The sequence below is a fragment of the Emydura macquarii genome, unplaced genomic scaffold, assembly GCF_026122565.2.
Source record: "Emydura macquarii macquarii isolate MOO-44397 ecotype Brisbane River unplaced genomic scaffold, CSIRO-AGI_Emac_v2 contig_1644, whole genome shotgun sequence".
Taxonomy (NCBI): Eukaryota; Metazoa; Chordata; order Testudines; family Chelidae; genus Emydura; species Emydura macquarii.
This window is the reverse complement of record NW_027131781.1, coordinates 7,014,987-7,032,799: the sequence shown is the minus strand read 5'-3', so window position 1 is coordinate 7,032,799 and position 17,813 is coordinate 7,014,987. Positions and strand designations below refer to the sequence as shown.

The 17,813-nt window shown below is 45.0% G+C and overlaps 1 protein-coding gene across 1 annotated transcript in view; it reads right to left on the bottom strand.

The window, feature by feature from the left end:
- Nucleotides 1–17,813, bottom strand: part of PCSK6 (proprotein convertase subtilisin/kexin type 6) — a 120,583-nt gene that overhangs the window by 97,011 nt on the left and 5,759 nt on the right. The window contains exon 2 of the mRNA XM_067555586.1: nucleotides 2,892–2,996. Within this exon, the coding sequence (XP_067411687.1) occupies nucleotides 2,892–2,996 (105 nt within the window). The remainder of the gene's footprint in view (nucleotides 1–2,891; nucleotides 2,997–17,813) is intronic.

Genomic DNA, 17,813 nt, shown 5'->3' with positions numbered 1-17,813 from the left:
AGGAGCATCTCACCTCTAGCAGGCATGCAGGTTTTGCCAAAGATACACTACCTTTACAGGAATGTATGTTCACAGTACCTCAGCCATACCTGTCTTTCTGTAAAGATACACACCTTGATAACTGCTCCTAATTCGAATACTGAAAAACAGTTCATCTTACTAAGATGAGGCTCAGTGTATGTATGCAAATAAATGAAGTAAATAAGATGCTTCAAATACACACATTTAACAGGTTTTCCCCTCTAGCTGCAAGAGTAAAAATGGGTCATTTACACCAATCTGCTCTACCATAGGCCAGATGTTCATCAGCTTATATTGGCATTTCTCCATTGAAATAAAAGGAGTTATCCAGGTTTACATTAGCTGAGAATCTGATTTATAAGGCAGCAGAGCTTCAGTCCCAGATGGCCTGCTCCAAAGCCCACTGAAGTCAGTAGGAAAACTCCCACTGACCTCAGTGCATTTTGGATCAGGACCTGAGTGATAACTCTTGCTTCTCATGCTAGGTTTTGCCTGTATCAGGTTTAAAAAAAAATAAATAAATCTCTACCATCAAGCATCAACCCAGGACCACGTCATTGCTCCCTTTAGCTTACTTGCAACAGAATACACTCTCTCTAGGAGCAGTCCTCTCATTCTGTGCCTAGTGCTGGGGGCCAGTGAGACAAAGTTCCCAGAAACTTTTGTCAACCCCAATACTTACAGGAATCTTTGCTGGAGTATTTGATTTTTTAAAAAGAATGGCATTAGATGTCTATCAACGGCACCATGATCATTTCAGCTTTTGGTACAAGAACAAAAAACTACAATTTCTCTTCACATTTATGCACAGATCAATGCAAGGTTTATAAAAATTGGTAAAGAAAATAGCATCGGGAAGTAAAAATGTAGCATTCCAACAACATCTCTCTCTCTCTCTCTCACACACACACACACACACACACACACACTCTCTCTCTCTTTCAACTTACGTTGAATTTTTATTTTCTTGAACACTGACTTCTGGCTATTCAGCTGTGATAAAAATACCTTAGGCTGTTCTAGAACAGAGTAATGTATGCTTATTGCCAAAGATGTCATACATAGCAACCATTAAGACAGCAAATGTTATGGCAACTGAGTCAACACCCACAGCATACAATACAATTTCTGTACTGGAAGGTTTCCTTAACCTTCTTTCAAATGTATTTATTTATTTATTTGCTTAAGGTAGATGTTAATATTTAGTCACCTGTAAGTATTTTCAGTCACTGATAAACATACCCTGGATGTCAAATGATTCATTAATTACAAAAGCATGTGGTGTCAAGGATAAGATGCTGGATTTACAATGTATCTGTAATCACGCTCAATTGTTTGCTGCAAATAAAGAAAACATGCTCTTTAAGACAAACCATTCAAACACAAGCTTCACATCAGAGCATACCAAAGATCTTTATCATCAAGCACCAAAGAGTCACAAAGCCACTTATTGCAGTTATATTTAACGAGAATGAGAAATATATGACGCTGCGGTTAGGCCTGGTGGCAGAACTCAACCAGGTCCTCAGTGGAATTGGGATTTTATAGAATGCTGCTTTTGTTTGTGTGTACAGTGGATGGACTGAAAAGAAAATTTGAAAGAGATGGATACAAAAAGGATGATCGTTGAGAGTACAGAGCACTTGTAATTTATTTAGCATGGAGCAAAGAAAGACCACAAGGATAGTTTTGCCAAAGTTCATGTTACTTCCACAAGTGTCTTATGGCAATAAATACCGATCTGTACAGTGTGTCCTCAAAGATGTGCCACTGAACCCCATCTGATTCAGAGAACATAGTCACGCTATGTTCTGACAAGATGTCCACGGTTTAAAGGTTCTTTCATAAGAGCATCTGGAGTTTTTCATAATAAAACCCCCTACCGGTACACAATGGCGAGAGTGTTGCCATTGGTATGGAAACACAGCCAACTGGCCTAAGAAATAGACATACGAGGGTTGACATGCTCCAGCATGTGGCTAGGAAAGGGTGGAGGAGAGGAGTACAGAGCGGGAGAAGATATATCTGGGCATATATCTATCGACATGGGGCCATGCCATCTCCACCACCTGGTTCTAGGCACAAAGGGGAATGTTCCTTGCCCCATGCCAGCCCAATAAGCACAAAAGGGAAAGGGGAGGCAGAACTAACGAGATATTATCCCCTTTCCTTCCCCAAGCCCACAGAGGGGTCTATGTGCAATAGGGTGTAAATATTGGTTACAAAAGGTAACCGTGTAAACTATTAAAATTATATCGGGTCGGCATCTCACCGATATAATTGTGTGTCCTCCCCCCTCCTCAGCCCCCTCTCTTCAGCCCGGTAGCACCCCATCCCGGTTCCGTGGGGGACCCCCATCTCAGACCCGTGGTCCCCGGTGATCCACAGCAGGGCGCTCCGCAGCACCTTCCCTAGGGCCTCGGCCTCCCCGGGCAGCAGTAGCAGCCTGGCCACCTCCGCCACAGCCCGAGGCTGTCACCATGGAGACAGAGAGTCCACGGTGCTGGTTAACCAATAAGCATTAGTCTTAATGGTAAGACTAATACTTATCGGTTAGCTGGTTAGTGTTTTACATCCCCAGGATGCAAACAGCACATGGGCAAGGGCTCGGACCCAGGTATTCTCAGGGGAGAGGGAAAGGAGTCAAGGCAGCCTTACCTCTCTGCAGCAGCATTGCCCAACAAACCTGAGGGACTCCCTATGGCAATACTGCTGCTTGTTTCAGGGTTGCCTCCCACTTAGGGGCCTTGTACCCTGCCCCCCATCCCTTTGGGGTCAGGAGGGGAGGAGAGGGGAAGGAGGATGCAGGAGTCATTGTCCACGGCAGCTTGGCTCCTGAGGGGGCAGTACCTTGCCAACCAGGGCCGTACCTTGGGATCCATGCGGAGGAAGTTGTGCCGGCCTCGACTGCTGAGTGTTGAGCGCTTTATCGTCTTGCTGTGGTGAAAGTGGTAATAGTTCTCCAAGTTCCCAATCTGTACAGAAAAAGAAAAAAAAAAAAAAAAAAAAAAAAGCAACATGCCCAAGGAGTCAGGGAAGGAGAAATCTTCCACCCACACACACAGCTTGAGACACTCAGCTCTTCTTAGGAACTCCCAGACCCCACAACCCCTGGCAGCCGGAGAGGCTGATTTTCTGCCTTCCCCCACCTAACCGCAAAGAACCGTGTCACCTGGCTGAGAATTTGCCCTGCTCTATGAAGCAATGGAGCCTGCTCCTGCTCCAGTCCAGGGTTCCTGAGGAAGCCATGATGTCAGTTTGCCATTGGTTTCTGTGGTAGCCGCATCGGCCTATAATTAAAGGATCCCGGGAGCTCAGAAATGGCAGTAACACTAGCATGTCTTTAAAGGAAAAAAAAAAACCCAAAACAAAAAAATCCCACCAGACTCTCCCCAGAAAAGAACGGCAGACAGACAACACCACAGCAAAGCAAAGCAGAGCAGGGAGGAGCACTGCACCAAAGCTGTTAATTCTACATCAGCCATCTAGTCACCTACCAAAATACAGTTCACAGAGTCCTGATTTGACTATAGTGAGGTACCAGCGGTCAGCAAGGAAACCAGCTCCCGTGTCTCGTGCTGCGGTATGGAACGGGAGTGACTGTAAAGCCGTAAGGGACTGGCTGCCATGGCAGACATCAGCCTTCAAAGGCAGCTGCTGTGCCAAAGCCAGAAAAGCTCATCCAGCTTGCAACAAAGCGGCAGCGCGTAGGGCGGCATTAAGGGAAATGCTTGTCCAGCAGCACATTACAATGACCGCAAATGCTTTGGAATGGCCTGCTGCTTTGGAGTTCCTTTAAGTGCTGGGGAATGGAGCCACGCCTATTTAAACCAGAACAAACAGTCCCACCCGCTCAGATAAGACAAGGTCCAGAGAATCCAGAATGGACATGCTCATGGAAGAGAGAATGAAAGACAGAGCGGGTGGGTGGTAAGTCATGGAGTCAAAACAAAGGATACAGGAGAGATGACACCATGCAGAGAACAGCCATGGGCACTGTCGTCCATTAATTTGTCCACAAAACAGGTGCAGCCCCATAGGTAGTGACAGAGGCAGCTTCCCTGAACGAGTCAGCCCGCAACTCTGTTCTGAAGGGACAGGCTCCAGGGGCTTCTTTGGCCCATCACTGGGATTGCTACAAGGGCATTCAGCAGAGATAATGGTCTGGGTGTGATGTGATCGAGATCTCTGGCTGGCTGCATGCATGGCACTGAAGAGCTATCCAACAATGCAGAGATGCACACTTTCCACTAATTCCCAGGTTTAAGAGGTGAACCTCACCGGGACTTTTTTTCCAGCTCAATACCGGTAAATCCGTGGAATTAAAGGGTTATCGTTTTTAGATCTGAGTGGTGCACAGGCCTGGCGCTGGTCCTCTGCATGGGGGTGAACTTCATAGTTCAGTCCAATGGAACCAGATTTTTACCAGGACACTCAAAGGCATTTCTGAATGAGGCTATTTCAGGGTCAAATAGCAACTTTCAGCCTTCACGTTCCTCCTGCAGGTCAAAAGTCAAAATTTTATTTTAACAGGGAGTGTATTTCCCCCCACCTCACCTGCCCCAGCTCTCATGACATTCAGTAACAGCCACACTGGATTTGCGCTAAATTTTCAACAAAAATTCTCCTATGGACAGAGACCGTGCCTGGAAGTTTTCAGGGCCAAAGGTGAAAGTTCTGAATGACTCAAAATAGGGGTTGGAGTGGAAATGCTAAGGAGGCTTAACTTCTGTACTCGCTGGTTTCTCCCACACAGCAACACAGAGTCGTAGAAACGTAGGGCTGGCAGGGACCTCGAAAGGTCATCTTGTCCATCCCCCTTTGCTGAAGCAGAACCAAGTACGCCCCTAGACCATTTGTCTGACGTGTTCTTAAAAACCTCCAGTGATGAGAATTCCACAGCCTCTCCTGGAAGCCTATTCCAGAGCTGAACTGCCTTTACAGATAAAATAGTTTTTCCTAATATCTAACCTAAATCTCCTTTGCTGCAGATTAAGCCCATTATTTCTTGAACTACCTTCACATGACATGGAGAACAATTTCATTGACCTCTCTCGAACATCCTTTAACATATTTAAAGACTGATCAGTTTCCCCACCCTTAGTCTTCTATTTTCAAACCTACACAGGCCCAGGTTTTTTTAAACCTTTCCTTAGAGGTCAGGTTTTCTAAAGCTCTTATTTTGGTTGCTGTCCTCTGGACCCTCTCCAATTTGTCCCCACCTTTCTTGAAGTGTGGCACCCAGAACTAGACACAGCAGTCCAGCTGAGGCCTCCCCAGTGCCAAGTAGAGCGGGCCTGTTACCTTCTGGTGTCTTACACACAGCGCTTCTGTTAACGCATGCCAGAATGACATCAGCATAGCACCTTCTGAAGTACAACAACTGTATAGATCACATCCATCCCCTGGAAAGGGACGTACACGGAACACATGGTCAAATGCTCGCTTCCAAATGTGTTCAGACAAAACTCATTTCCTTTCGTAGGCGCTCTGCTTCACTAAGGACTGTGGGGTTTTGGTCCACAGGGAACATGTGTTTATAATGGACGTCCTCCCCCTAGAGGAGGAATTCCTAGGGATACAAGAACATTTTTAGAACTGACTAGTGATCTGGGGATCTTTCAATTTTTGGACACTTCTATACCAGCAAAAGCCCTAGGGTAGACGTGGTTCAACTGACATAACCCAGTGTGGCTTATTGTGCTGAGGGAACCAGAATAAGCTATAGGACGTGTCTACATCTGCAGTTAGACATCTATGGCTGGCCTGCATCAGCTGACTTGCGTTTAAGGGGCTTGGGTTGCAAACAGGAGATCTGGGACCCTCCCTTCCTCACAGTGTCCTACAGACCAAGCCCAAATGTCTACACCACAGTTAAACAGACCCTTAAGGCCATGTCAGCTGACACAGGCCAGCCATGGGATGTTTAATTGCAGTACAGACATTCCCAGACTAGGTCAAAGCATTTATTCTTTTGCTGGCATAAGCAGAACCTACATTAGCAGGGTGCCAGCAAACTCTTTCTAGTGTAGACCTGGCCTAAGTTACCCCATCTTTAAACAACAATGCTAAGCACTCCCCCTCTCAGGGCTGTAGTGAGGATTAGTTAGTTAATGTCACTTTTAACACGAGAAAGGTCACACAAATTCTACAAATTAGCGCTATTCAAGCTCAATTTTAGAAATGCACAAGGGAAGCTACTTGATCCAGAATGGACAGAGAAGTCCAAGACCAAGATAAGCGAGGGTTAGCAATTCCAATACATTGGAGGCCTTTTCACATGAGAATTGAAGTTAGTCCCAGGCACACCCTCATAAGTGTAACAAAATTTCACCCCCATGCTGCGAGGCTGCTTTCCGCTCAGTAACCTGAAGTACTCAACTCTTCTCAATGCTGCAACAAGAACATCCACTAAATGGTGAGCTGGTCTAGTCATTCAGCAAAGGGTCTCCAGTTAAACGCACACACACACTAGACTTTACTCTGATTTCACACCTCACATCGCCCTGTAAAAATCAAGAGTATCTTCAGTTATGTCAATGGAGCTACACCACAGTGAAACGGGAGTGAACCAGATCAGAATCAAGCCTAAATTGGAACAGGCAATTAGTATCATCTTTTAAAAATGCCATCCCCTTAGCTGCAAAACAGTAATTCTGAGGTAAAAATTAGTTCAGCAGCTGTAGTGTTCATATCAGAGGAGCTTTGTCTCAGCAAAGTCATCAGCAGGATTTTTCTGTCTGTGAGAAGCGTCTGTCCTGCCGTCACACGATCTGTGACTCACATTGCGTCTTCAGTTTTGGCAGCAGTATAGTGACTGTTTTAGCAAACTTTAATGAGAGGTAAACTTAATTCTTGCTAAACCTGGCGACTCCAGTCTGGGGAACTTAGGATATAAATAAGCAGAGAAACCCAGGCTATGTTTAGCCAACAGTCAAGAGCTGGAGAACTTTTTAAAGTCCAAAAAGGATTTATAAAATATGCATTAAAATTCCTACTAGTCGATAAATACAGCAAGGGCAGTGAAAGCCATATATCTGAATTATGAATTTATCTAACTCACCCTGCCCAGCCGGTACTGGCCCACACTACGCTGTGGTTGAGTTGACCACCCTTTCTAAGGGGTCTGTTTTCCCTTACTAGAAACTTCTTCCTCAGAAATTCCAGGAGTCAGCTTTGCTGGTTGATTCAACATTAGCTGCGGCCCCTTCATCTATTACCTATAACTGGGATGCCCCAGATTTAGTGCAAGGATATTGCCAGGCCAATTTAACAACATTTCAAGAGATCTGAAATGTTCCTTTCTCACTCAATTTATTTTCCCCCCTCCTGCCCCCCCATCCCCTCTACAGACTCCTCTCCAACATCTGGGCTCAGTCTTTTCATCTTCTTCCTGAAATTCATGATTTGCACAAGTGTGACAGTCTGCACTCTTATGTTCACCCTTTTACAAGACTACAATAAATTCTGTACAAAGTATGTCTTGTGAGGGATCATTTGAAAACTCAATCTGCTGAACATTATTGTCCTGGTAAAATCTGTGTGGTAACACCGGATGCAAAGTTACAAGAGTCTATTGTATGGAATGACTAAGTTTAGAAAGGAAGGCACAGACCAGTTTCTCAGAAACAAGAGGCAAACGGACGCCTCAGCCAGGAATCAACATAGTCAAGTGGGCTATCATCTGGATAAGCGGCCATTTTTTGGCAGGAAGAAGGGTGTAAACAAGAAATGTACATATTGGCAAAAACACAACTGGGGGTTCCCATGCCATAGGCCTCCTGTCGCTGAACCTCAGCAGAGGATGACCCCCAAGGAGGGGAGAAATATATAAGAAAAGAGAACAAATCTCACAAATCATCTTTCCCCGCATCTCCCCTCACGGCAGCAACCACCTTTGAAAGACAAAGGAAGCATCATTGAACTGGGGAAGGGGTCCTGCCTGAAAGATCCAGCCAGACTGCTGTAAATATGTGGTGAGAAAAACCTTCTTTACTTTAAGTTCACTTAGCATGTTAAATTAGGCATTAGGATGGCATTAGCATCCCATTGACTTCAATTGGTGGTATGGGAAAAATCAGGCCCGGAGTGTCTAAAGCTGGGAACCCAAGGCAGCCAAAATTTTAAACATTTAGCCCAAAGTGTTCAGAAAGTATAAGAGACACTCTGGGTTAGAGTCTGCCTGGCCCTTATGGAGGTGCACATACGGTGGAGAGAGCATGAGAAACCTCCCTCCTCCCTCCCCATCATGCGCACATCCAGGCTATTCAGAATTCCCCAGGAGGTGCACAGCATCCAAGAAGGGGCAGGGAGGGAGTGGAGCCATGGGCTGGATAGCTCTGGCAGGGCCCTCCCACATGCCAGCTGCCGGAGATGGCCAGCCCCATGGGAGCTCCCCATTCCCCCCTCACTGAAGATACTTCTTCAGCCGCAGCACTCTGCCTCCTCAGGGCCCGAGAAAGTGATCAATGGAGACGCAGCAGAGACGTTGCCGCATCCCACTGTTACCACATGGGAGCTACACCCCCCTGCCAGTGCATCTCCCCATCCCCTATTCTTGTGCCCCTCACCCAGCCAGGCTACACCTGAAAAGCCTTGGCCAGGTTCTCCCCTTAGTTCCCTTTTCCTACGTGGCTTATTCCCAATTCAAATGACGGAATATTGTAGGTTGATGGTCTCTTAAAACCCTCAGCAGTTTTCAGTCCATTGGTCCTTGTGACTGGGCTCAGGACACACCGCTAGCAAGACCCGGGTTAGGTGCAGTAAAACAAAGAGGGGATTTATTTGGCTGTCACTCCTGACAGGCAGGACCCCCACCTCACCCAGCAGCAACAAGGCGGGTACTGGTAGCAAGTCGCAACAATAGTCCCGCATCAGACCGACCCTTCTTCAGAGAGGCTTCAACAGGCAGCAAGCAGCAGGCTGTGATCTAGAGGGCTGATCTCCTTCCCAGTCAGTCCCCTGCTGGGCTGGCCTCTCTCCCCCCTTTTCACCCCTTCCTCAAAGCCTGACACCTGTTGGAGGTGTAACAGGTCAGGGCTGATTGGGTCCATAGCTCTAACCTGGCCTTCCTGGAGAGAGAAGCTCATGGCCCGTCCGCGGTACCTGGGCTAGCCCCCGTTCCAAAGGCTTCCCACAGGAGAAGGACAGTTCAAAGGCAGCATTCGGGGCTGGCTGCTTTGGCACTTGGTTAGTGTCAAGCGTTTTCCAGCACTAGCAGTTGTCCAGCGGTGCCTGGGCTGAGTCCAGTTCGCAGCCTGAGTAGCAGTAGGGTTTTTCCTGTGGTGTAATTTCCCCCCCAATTGTGGTATGAAAGGTGGTTTCGCACTAGCCGACTACTGCTGCCAGCCTTCAGGGGGCTAGGGAAAGGCTCTGGGGCCAAATGATTGTTTCCTGTGGTTTTTCAAACCACTTCCCTTTGCGTCACACGCCGAGCTCCCAGCTGCAGCTGGCCAAATAGCGAGGAGAAATTGTGCCCCTCACTCCTAACCTCTCTTTCACTCCATCCTACTCAGACACCTTCTGTCTCCTCCTCTCCTGGGGCATTCGAGCACTTCTTCACCCGTGTCACTGGGCTGTCAGGGACAAGTGGGGAGATAAATCATTGTTCTGGTTTTGAAAAACTTGCTGTTGTGCTGATTGCGAGTGACAGAGGAGAAGCATTTCCTTCAGCCTCATTTAATAGAAGGCGCGTGTGGCATTGCTGAGAAGTATTCCCTTAGCGAAGGTCCATTGGTGTTGTAGGTGTGGGGACAGGGTGCACGGCCCAGTTTCACAATGGCATTTAGGCTCCTATTTGCCATTGATTTCAATGGGTCAGGAATCAGGCCCTTGCGGCAGAACCACTCTCTGGGCAACCAAATGACCTGGAGTAGCTGGCTGCATGTCTGCACTGCCGGATTGTCGGGAAGAGCAGCTCTTAAGCCCAGCAGCAGTTTGGTAGCTGCTCAAAGCATTGGCCCATGTCTGGGACAGCTCCAGCCTTGCCTCACGCTAAGTAGCCTGCTCCTGACACTCAGCTCCAATTCCTGACTTCGGCTCTGCCTCTGATTCTGACCCTCGGCGGGGGGTGGGGGAGATGGTGGAGTTCCCTGTGGCACCTGGCCTCTAATTGTGTCTAACCCTGGGTTCCTATTGCTGGCTACCATCTCTGGCTCCAAGCACTAGGCTGACTCTGGCTCCAACCATTCGGCACAAATGCCCATATCCCAGTTGCTGCCACAATGGAACCTGGGAGCCTAGACACCTTTGTGAATCTGGGCCTATCCCACCTTTGTCTGGAAGTAAATTTACATGCATGTGCTCACGCAGGCTTTTTGGAAGTTGTAAATTTCTTCGGAGGTTAATATCCCCTACTTGACGGTCTGCAGAACTCCCAAGCACATCTGATAAAACCACCGACTTAATTCAATCTCCTACTATCTCATGGCTGCTGCTTCATTCTACTGAACTCCCCCTGGTCTAGTCTATACTTTGCAGTCCTACCGTATCTGAACACAGTTAGCCACAATCGTTGAATAGCTGGGCCGGAATGAATAGGATTTATCCTGGTCTAGATTGTCTACTAACCCGACGTGACTGCTGCCAGACCATGGCAAAATGGTCTTGTATAGACCCAGCTTACTTGTTGTGTCTGGTATTGTGTTTAGTGCTACATAAGGATCTGCTCCATTGCATGTACCAGATGCATTCAGCAGCAAATAAAACTTGAAGCGTGTCCTGCTCTGGCCCAGGCTTGAGAGCAACTACCACAGGGGAAAACACCAAGGACCAGCTTTTCAAAGGAAGCAGGCACCTGAAGATGCAGATAAGCACCTAGTGGGATTTTCAAAAAAAGTGCAATTCAATTTTAAACCAATAGGGGTTAGGCTTCAAAAACAACCCAAGCAGGAGAATGACTGACAGTAGCAACTGAAAAAGAAACATGAGGAAACTGAACACCTGTTATTAAGTCAAATGAATGCGGGTGACCTGTGTTTTGTGCAGTGTTTTACCAGCTCTATGGTATTGTATTCTACGGTGACCTGACAACACAGAGACAAAGACAAGTCGTCATGATAAGTCTCACTGAGCCTCCTGCAAAGCAGTCTGTTGACAAGCCTACATCCTTGGGTCCATTAGCTTCCCCAGGCATATCATCAAAATAGAGCGATCATCCCACCAGGCCAGCATCAGCTGATCTCACCTCAGCTGTGAGAACACAGAAAACCCCAGAAGAGGTGTGCTGATCCAGAGAAGAACTTGTAGAGGAAACATGTTGGCCAGCTCTTGTTGTCTGAGTGAGTCTAGAACCCTGGTGAGAAAGATAATTTCTCAGTAAGGAAGTTCCTACCATAGCTTTACAGATGTAAAAATAAAGAGAGACACTTCTATTCTATCCCATTTCTTGAGCTTTTCCCAGTATCACTGTAGGCATACATGAAGTAAGCATGTAACACACTATAGACCCTGATCATAGCAGGTGTTTGCTGAAGATCCAGCATATTGTTGTCAAGAGGATATATACTTCTGGCACCAGAGGCTTTCTCCAGAGGTGGTCTTTGCCATCCTCAGTTGTTCAGTTTCCCCCAAGAAGGTACTTCTCACACTTTTCTAGTATCTAGTCCTCTGGGTTGTGCGCATGAATAATTAAAAAGCTTCCTTTGTTAAATATATACAAGGCTAGATGGAAGGAGGGTGAGTGAATACATTTCCCTGAACTAGCTAGGCAAATGATTACAGTTATTTACATATTTATCGCACTTAATACCATTATGTCTTGTCAGTTTCTCTTTCAAGTGTGTTAAATATTTAATTAGATTTGCTCTACCTTTTATTTGATGCCAGAAGGTCATTTTATTTACTTATCTTCACTGCAATTAGTGCAATCATCACTTGTTTCCCCTCAAGTTGGTTTAACACCTTCTTGCATTACGGAATATCGGTGTGTTTTGTTGCACATCTCCAATTTGCAGAGCAGTTATTTGCTGTCATCTATGTTCGCCTCTGCAGCGGGCTTTTAAAATCCATATTATATATTTCTTTAAAAGCTAAGTGTCAGGCCGGAACAGCCCCAAACTTTAGAAAAGTTTGAACTGGACCTTTACACCTCAAAATCGTCACAGCGCAAACCAGCGATGTCTCATCACCCCATGAGGTTTGATTGGCATTTTGCTTTATTTCTGCTGTCTCTTTCCCTTTTTTTATTTTGTATTTTCCAGTTTTTCTTATTCTCTTGTTATTCTCAATCTAGTTCTAATCTCTAACCCCTCAGGCATTTATTTTAATAGAATCAGCATCCATAAACAAGCATCATTTTAGGGGGAATGTAAACACTCCACCACACTCTAGGGGGCATATATTGTCCCCTATGTGTTATTAATAAAAACATAAATGTAAAACTGCAATACGCAACAAACAAAAACTCAGCTACACAGATGTAACTTGTATTGAAGCTTGACAAATTCCTTCTCTCTCTCTCTCTCTCAACTGTCTGAGACAGCTTTCCTGCCAGTCCAGGAGAGTTTAGCAAAAGCAGCAACAGCAAAACAAAAGCATCCTAGATCTTAACTGCAACAACCGAGTTGAAGATGAGTGGTTGTTTCTGAAGAATTAGCTCTACAAGAGCTCTGTATTATAAGTCATGTGAATTGGGAATTGCCAAGAAGTATGTTTTCAGCCCAATGCACAAGGAACTAAACCAACATGAGTTCTGATTAGAGGAGGAAGTTTTTTTCCATCCCAGGGTGTTCTATTGGGAGATATAGTCTCTGGGCCATGTTTTGGTCTGAAGCATGGTTGTAAAGCATCTAAGGGCTGGCAGAAGCCACATGCTGCTGGAGCTTGGTTGTTCTCAATTATTGTACCAAGAAATGGCAGGTAAGAGATGGGTCAGGAGCTAGGGAAAACATCTGTATCAAGTGTTGGCTTTTTGAGCATCAGGTAGACAACTGCATATCTCAGGGAGATTAACAGACTTGCTTCTATGAAGGAGGCATCAGAGATTTCAGTTAGCAGTAGACATAGCTGTTCTTTGTGGACTTTCATCAGATGGGAGGGGCATAGATCTGATTTATAAGCAATGGCACCAGTATACCTAAGGGCTTCTAGTATTTCAGCATGTGTGACAAGGCCCTATGCTATCAGGGATGACAGAGTGGATAATATCACTCACTCCACCAAGCCGAATAGTTCTGTTGGACAAGAGTTAGCAGCCTTGGTAGGGAAGCAGAAGGTTCTCTCTGGTGGCATAATCTTAAAAGAAGACTCATGCTGTTAGCTAGGTGTATTGAAGGAGGTTTTTGAGTCACTAGTGTGCAAGCCACCTGCCTATATGCTGCATTGGAAACAACCCATTGGTGAACCACAGCAATCTCCGGTTGATACAGGAGGAAAGGACAGTGTGGGGTCAACACATTGACAACTGTGGTCATTAGATGGATATGTTAATTTTAGAGAATTCAGATGTTTCCGGAAGTGAACCAGCTTTGTGGTTTTCTTTCCTTGATGGAGCACAAGGAAGGCCAGCTGGTCAGAAGACCAGGAGACAGGAACTTTTGTCACACAAGAATAAGGCGATGGCAAATGAAATTATAGAGGTGGCCAATTAAAAATTGGATTAAAGGGAAATACTCTTGCCATGCAACACCTAACTGGCCTGAAGAGAGGCCACGGGATGTCACTGAGGCCATTCACTTAGCAGGATTCAAGAAGGAATTGGAAATGAATTAACAGAGTTAACTCAGGATATTCTTGATACCCATATGAACAGCAACAAAAATTGGGAAGTGATATTAACCTCATGCTTCAGGGCTTATGGAGTCTCTAACTATTAGCACTCAGAACAAGTCTTAATTGTGGGGGTAAATCATCTCCCACCTGCCTACCGTAGGGTCCTTGCATCTCCCTCTAAATCATCTGCTGCTGGCCACTCTTCAGGACAAGATACTGGATTAGATGGGCCACGGGTCCAGTCCAGCAAATATTACTTTTCTGTGGGACGTCTCCAAAGTCCATTCCTAGGCTGAATATTAGCTCCAGCATGTGTCCCCTTGAGTGGATGGGACTGGAGAGGACTGGTGTGAAACTCAGAGTATTCATGCAAGCAAGAAGTTTGGTATTTTCTACACGGATGTTGTATCACCAGGAACCAGAAACCTGCAGGATTCCAGCACCATGCTGAGCAACAGATCCAATTTGTTCCTCCATGAATGCTACAGAGAATTTGTTTGGAAATCTGCAGAACACTAAGAATCTTAGCTTCTTTTTGTCCTTAGCTTCACAGACCATTGATCCATTCAAAGGACTTTGCATTTTGGTTTCTGGGATGAGCAGTCTTCAAAATCTGAGGCTGGAGAGAAACAGGACTGCTATCCTGCTTTGACTTCCCTTTGCCATATTCTGGGATATTTCTGAGTTTGTGTTTCACTGAGCGATCTGGATCACTAGGTAAGCTGGGCACATTAAAAAAAATGTGTTTTAATACAACTGAATGCAAGGTCATACATCTAGGAACAAGGAATGTAGGTCAGACCTACAGAATCCTGGGAGGCAGGGACTCTGAACAGGATTTAGGGGTAGAGTTGGTCTCAATTTCTCTCTCCCTTGAGGAAATTTTTTATGAAAATCTTTCTGTCAAAAGTTTACATGGAAATTTTCAAGTTCTGGATGAAATTCCAGAAGTTTGAAGATGAAATATTTAAATGAAAAAACAAAAATCTTCCCACAGAAAGACACTTTTGGGGGGGAAAAAATGCATCAAACATTCTATTTTTCATCAAAAAATAGTTTTGATGGAAAGCTTTCAACCAGCCCCAATTTTTGGGGGTCATAGAAGACAAATAACTCATCTTAAGCTCCCAGTGCATTGCTGTAGCAAAAAAGGACCAATGCAATCCTTGGATATGAAGGCAGGAGTGTAATGTGTTGGAGTAGGGGGGTGATTTTTATCTCTGTGTATGGGCTTGGTGAGAGTTATACTAGAATACTGTGTCCAATTCTGGTGTCCACGTTTTAAAAAGGATGTTGGAAAATTGGAGAGGGTCTAGAACAGAGCCACAAAAGTGATGTGAGGGCAGGAGAATGTGCCTTCCAGTGAGAGACAAAGATCCCAATCTCTAATTTATCAGAAGAAGATTGAGGTGACTTGATTACAGTGCACAATTACCTGCCCGGGATAACAATCTTCAATTTAGTGAAGAAAGGCAGAATAAGAACCATGCCCCAATCTTAAAGCCAGCCACATTCAAATTAGAAATAAGGCACAAATGTTTACCGCACTACCAAGGGAATGGTGGATTCTCCCTCTATCTCTTGATGTCTTTAGATCAAGACTAGATGTCTTTGTGGAAGATATGCTTTAGTCAAACACAAGCTGTTGCTTAATACAGGGGTAACTGGGTAAAATTCTATGGCCCGTGTTATACATAAGGTCAGATTAGATGATCAAATGACTTCATTTCATGTGATTTACCATAATTATAATCCATACAAGCATCAATGTAGTTACAAACTAGATGGGGAGGGAAAATAAATCCCAGTCATTGAAATATTTCTTTTAAATGGTTTTTAAAAAAGAGGCTAAAGCAACTGTTGGTTGAGAAACTCAGCAGTCTGGACTCTAGGAATTGACATGTTCAGTGAGGAGATGTTGGTATAGCCATTTCAAAAGAGTATCCTAAAGATTTCATAAATGCAGTACCTTAAAAAACGTCTAGGTCACAAGAATGTAAAATAAACTCAGAACGAGACAAGGAAACTACAGTCCAAATAATTATAGGACACCACAAACTGAAGAGAAGACCAGCCAATACTAAAAATGCTGACATCTTGTTAGCATCCACATCCAAGGACAGGTTCATCAACGCCACAAAGCAGGGGGCTCTAAAGCCCATCTATGTTGTACTCAAGAACAAATACTGCATCTCTCAAGGTTCTCGTGCACCGGTTGCCACACACTGTCATGGAAATGGATCAGCCCCAGTGCAGAGACGGACATGTGTCCCCACTAGCAGCAGGATGACAACATTTCACTTGCTCATTTAAAAAAAAAAACAAAAAACGTGCTCACCCCAGTAAGAACGTTATACAGCTGCACTAGAGTATTACTACGCCAGGGATGAGGTTATTCTAAGATAAGGTATGTACCTCAGGAGCTCTGTTCCCAAACTCTGGGAATGCTGTGTCTGGCCATATAGATCACTGGAATCTTACAGCAATTTCTGGAGCATGCGTCGGTGTTCATTTCCCCCCCCCAAGCAAATTTACTACTTCAGACAGCTATTGATCCTGATTCTTCTGACATCATACTTCTGCCAAGGACTCAGCTCCGTCAGTATGGGAGGTGCTCATTTAAGCAGGGGGTCGATTTTAATTTTCTGAATTGATTAGCAATTTTGGACTCTGGCAGAAGTTTGAATGGAGTTTAGTTCATGTTTATTTCAAGCCAACCTGCATTCATACTTGGGGAAAACAAATGTGAAGCACAGTTTTATTCTAATTGAGGTAAATGAAGCCCTGATGTAAAGTCTCAGGTCAGTGCTGCCTAGCTCAGCTTGTTTATGTCTGCAGTAAGTTAGAAACAATGAGAAAGTGTTCCTTCCCTTGCAACGCCATCATTATTACACTAAGGGTATTGATGGCTTGGTTCCCATGGAAACATGTGTCTGCCAATTCCATCCTATGAAGTGTGAACAGCTAGAAATTGAAGGAGCTGTATTCATCACCATCTAGCGAAACTGGATTAAGGACCGTGTGCATCCTGCTAGGTCTTCAAAATCCTCCAGTGGGGGCTGGTGTTAGACTCAAGGATTGTTATAAAACGCCCTTCATAAGATAAACATAATATGAATAGTGATTATTGAAGTTACAGTGAATTAACATTTCCTCGCAATGAAAGCCAAGTACAAAGGTCTTTAGTCTTGGCCTCGTAGATCACATTCTTCTTAAAAGCATTTTCTTTGTGATTTTTAAGATCTCCCTCTCCTAGCCAGAATTTAGCAATCTGATTCTGATCTCACCCTGGAGAGAATTAAGAGTAATTAACATTAAAGTCAGAATTACACTGGTGTAAATGATTTGCTTGGTTTATCTTTCTCCCTTTCGTCACATTTCTATGCATCATAAACTCTTTTTCTGCCAGTCCTTATTACCCGTTGGCATTTGGCTCGCACTCCTTTCCCACACCCCTAGCTCAGCAAGCTGCCCATCACAGTCACACCTCATTCATCGGACCCTGTCCTACCCGCCATCTTCTTCTCCCCACTCCTCTACCCCTCCCCACAAGTTCTGCCCCGTTTTTACCACCCCACTTAAGGCCCGGTTTTGCCACCCTTGCTCCCAGCGACCCACATTTCGTGGGTAGCCCCAATGATTGCAGGAGGAGTATTTGCAGAGCAAGGTACTACCGCGGCATGATAAAGGTGGTAGAACAGGGCTCTTGTATTACATAAACGTTACCGTATTATATCAACTAAATTAACATTTACTAAATAAAGTGGGAGGCAGGGGAAAATAAACTAGAACCAACAAGCCTGTGCCTGTCTTGAAGATTCCAAACGCCATGATTTGTCGCATCTCCCTCTGCACCCTTGTTCCTTTCTTTTTGCCGGTCTACTGTCAAATGGCTTAATCCTGGGCATACTGCTTGCTACATAAAGCACGTTCTTGAAATCACTGGGGCTTCTCATAGTAGTAAGCGCTATTGCTGGTAGAGTTTCCACAATTGGATCTCCTGATTGGGAACTCTTCGGGTCAGGGGCTGTGTCTGAAAATCACTTTGCAAATCTACGAGGTTGTATAAACGAAAACGACCT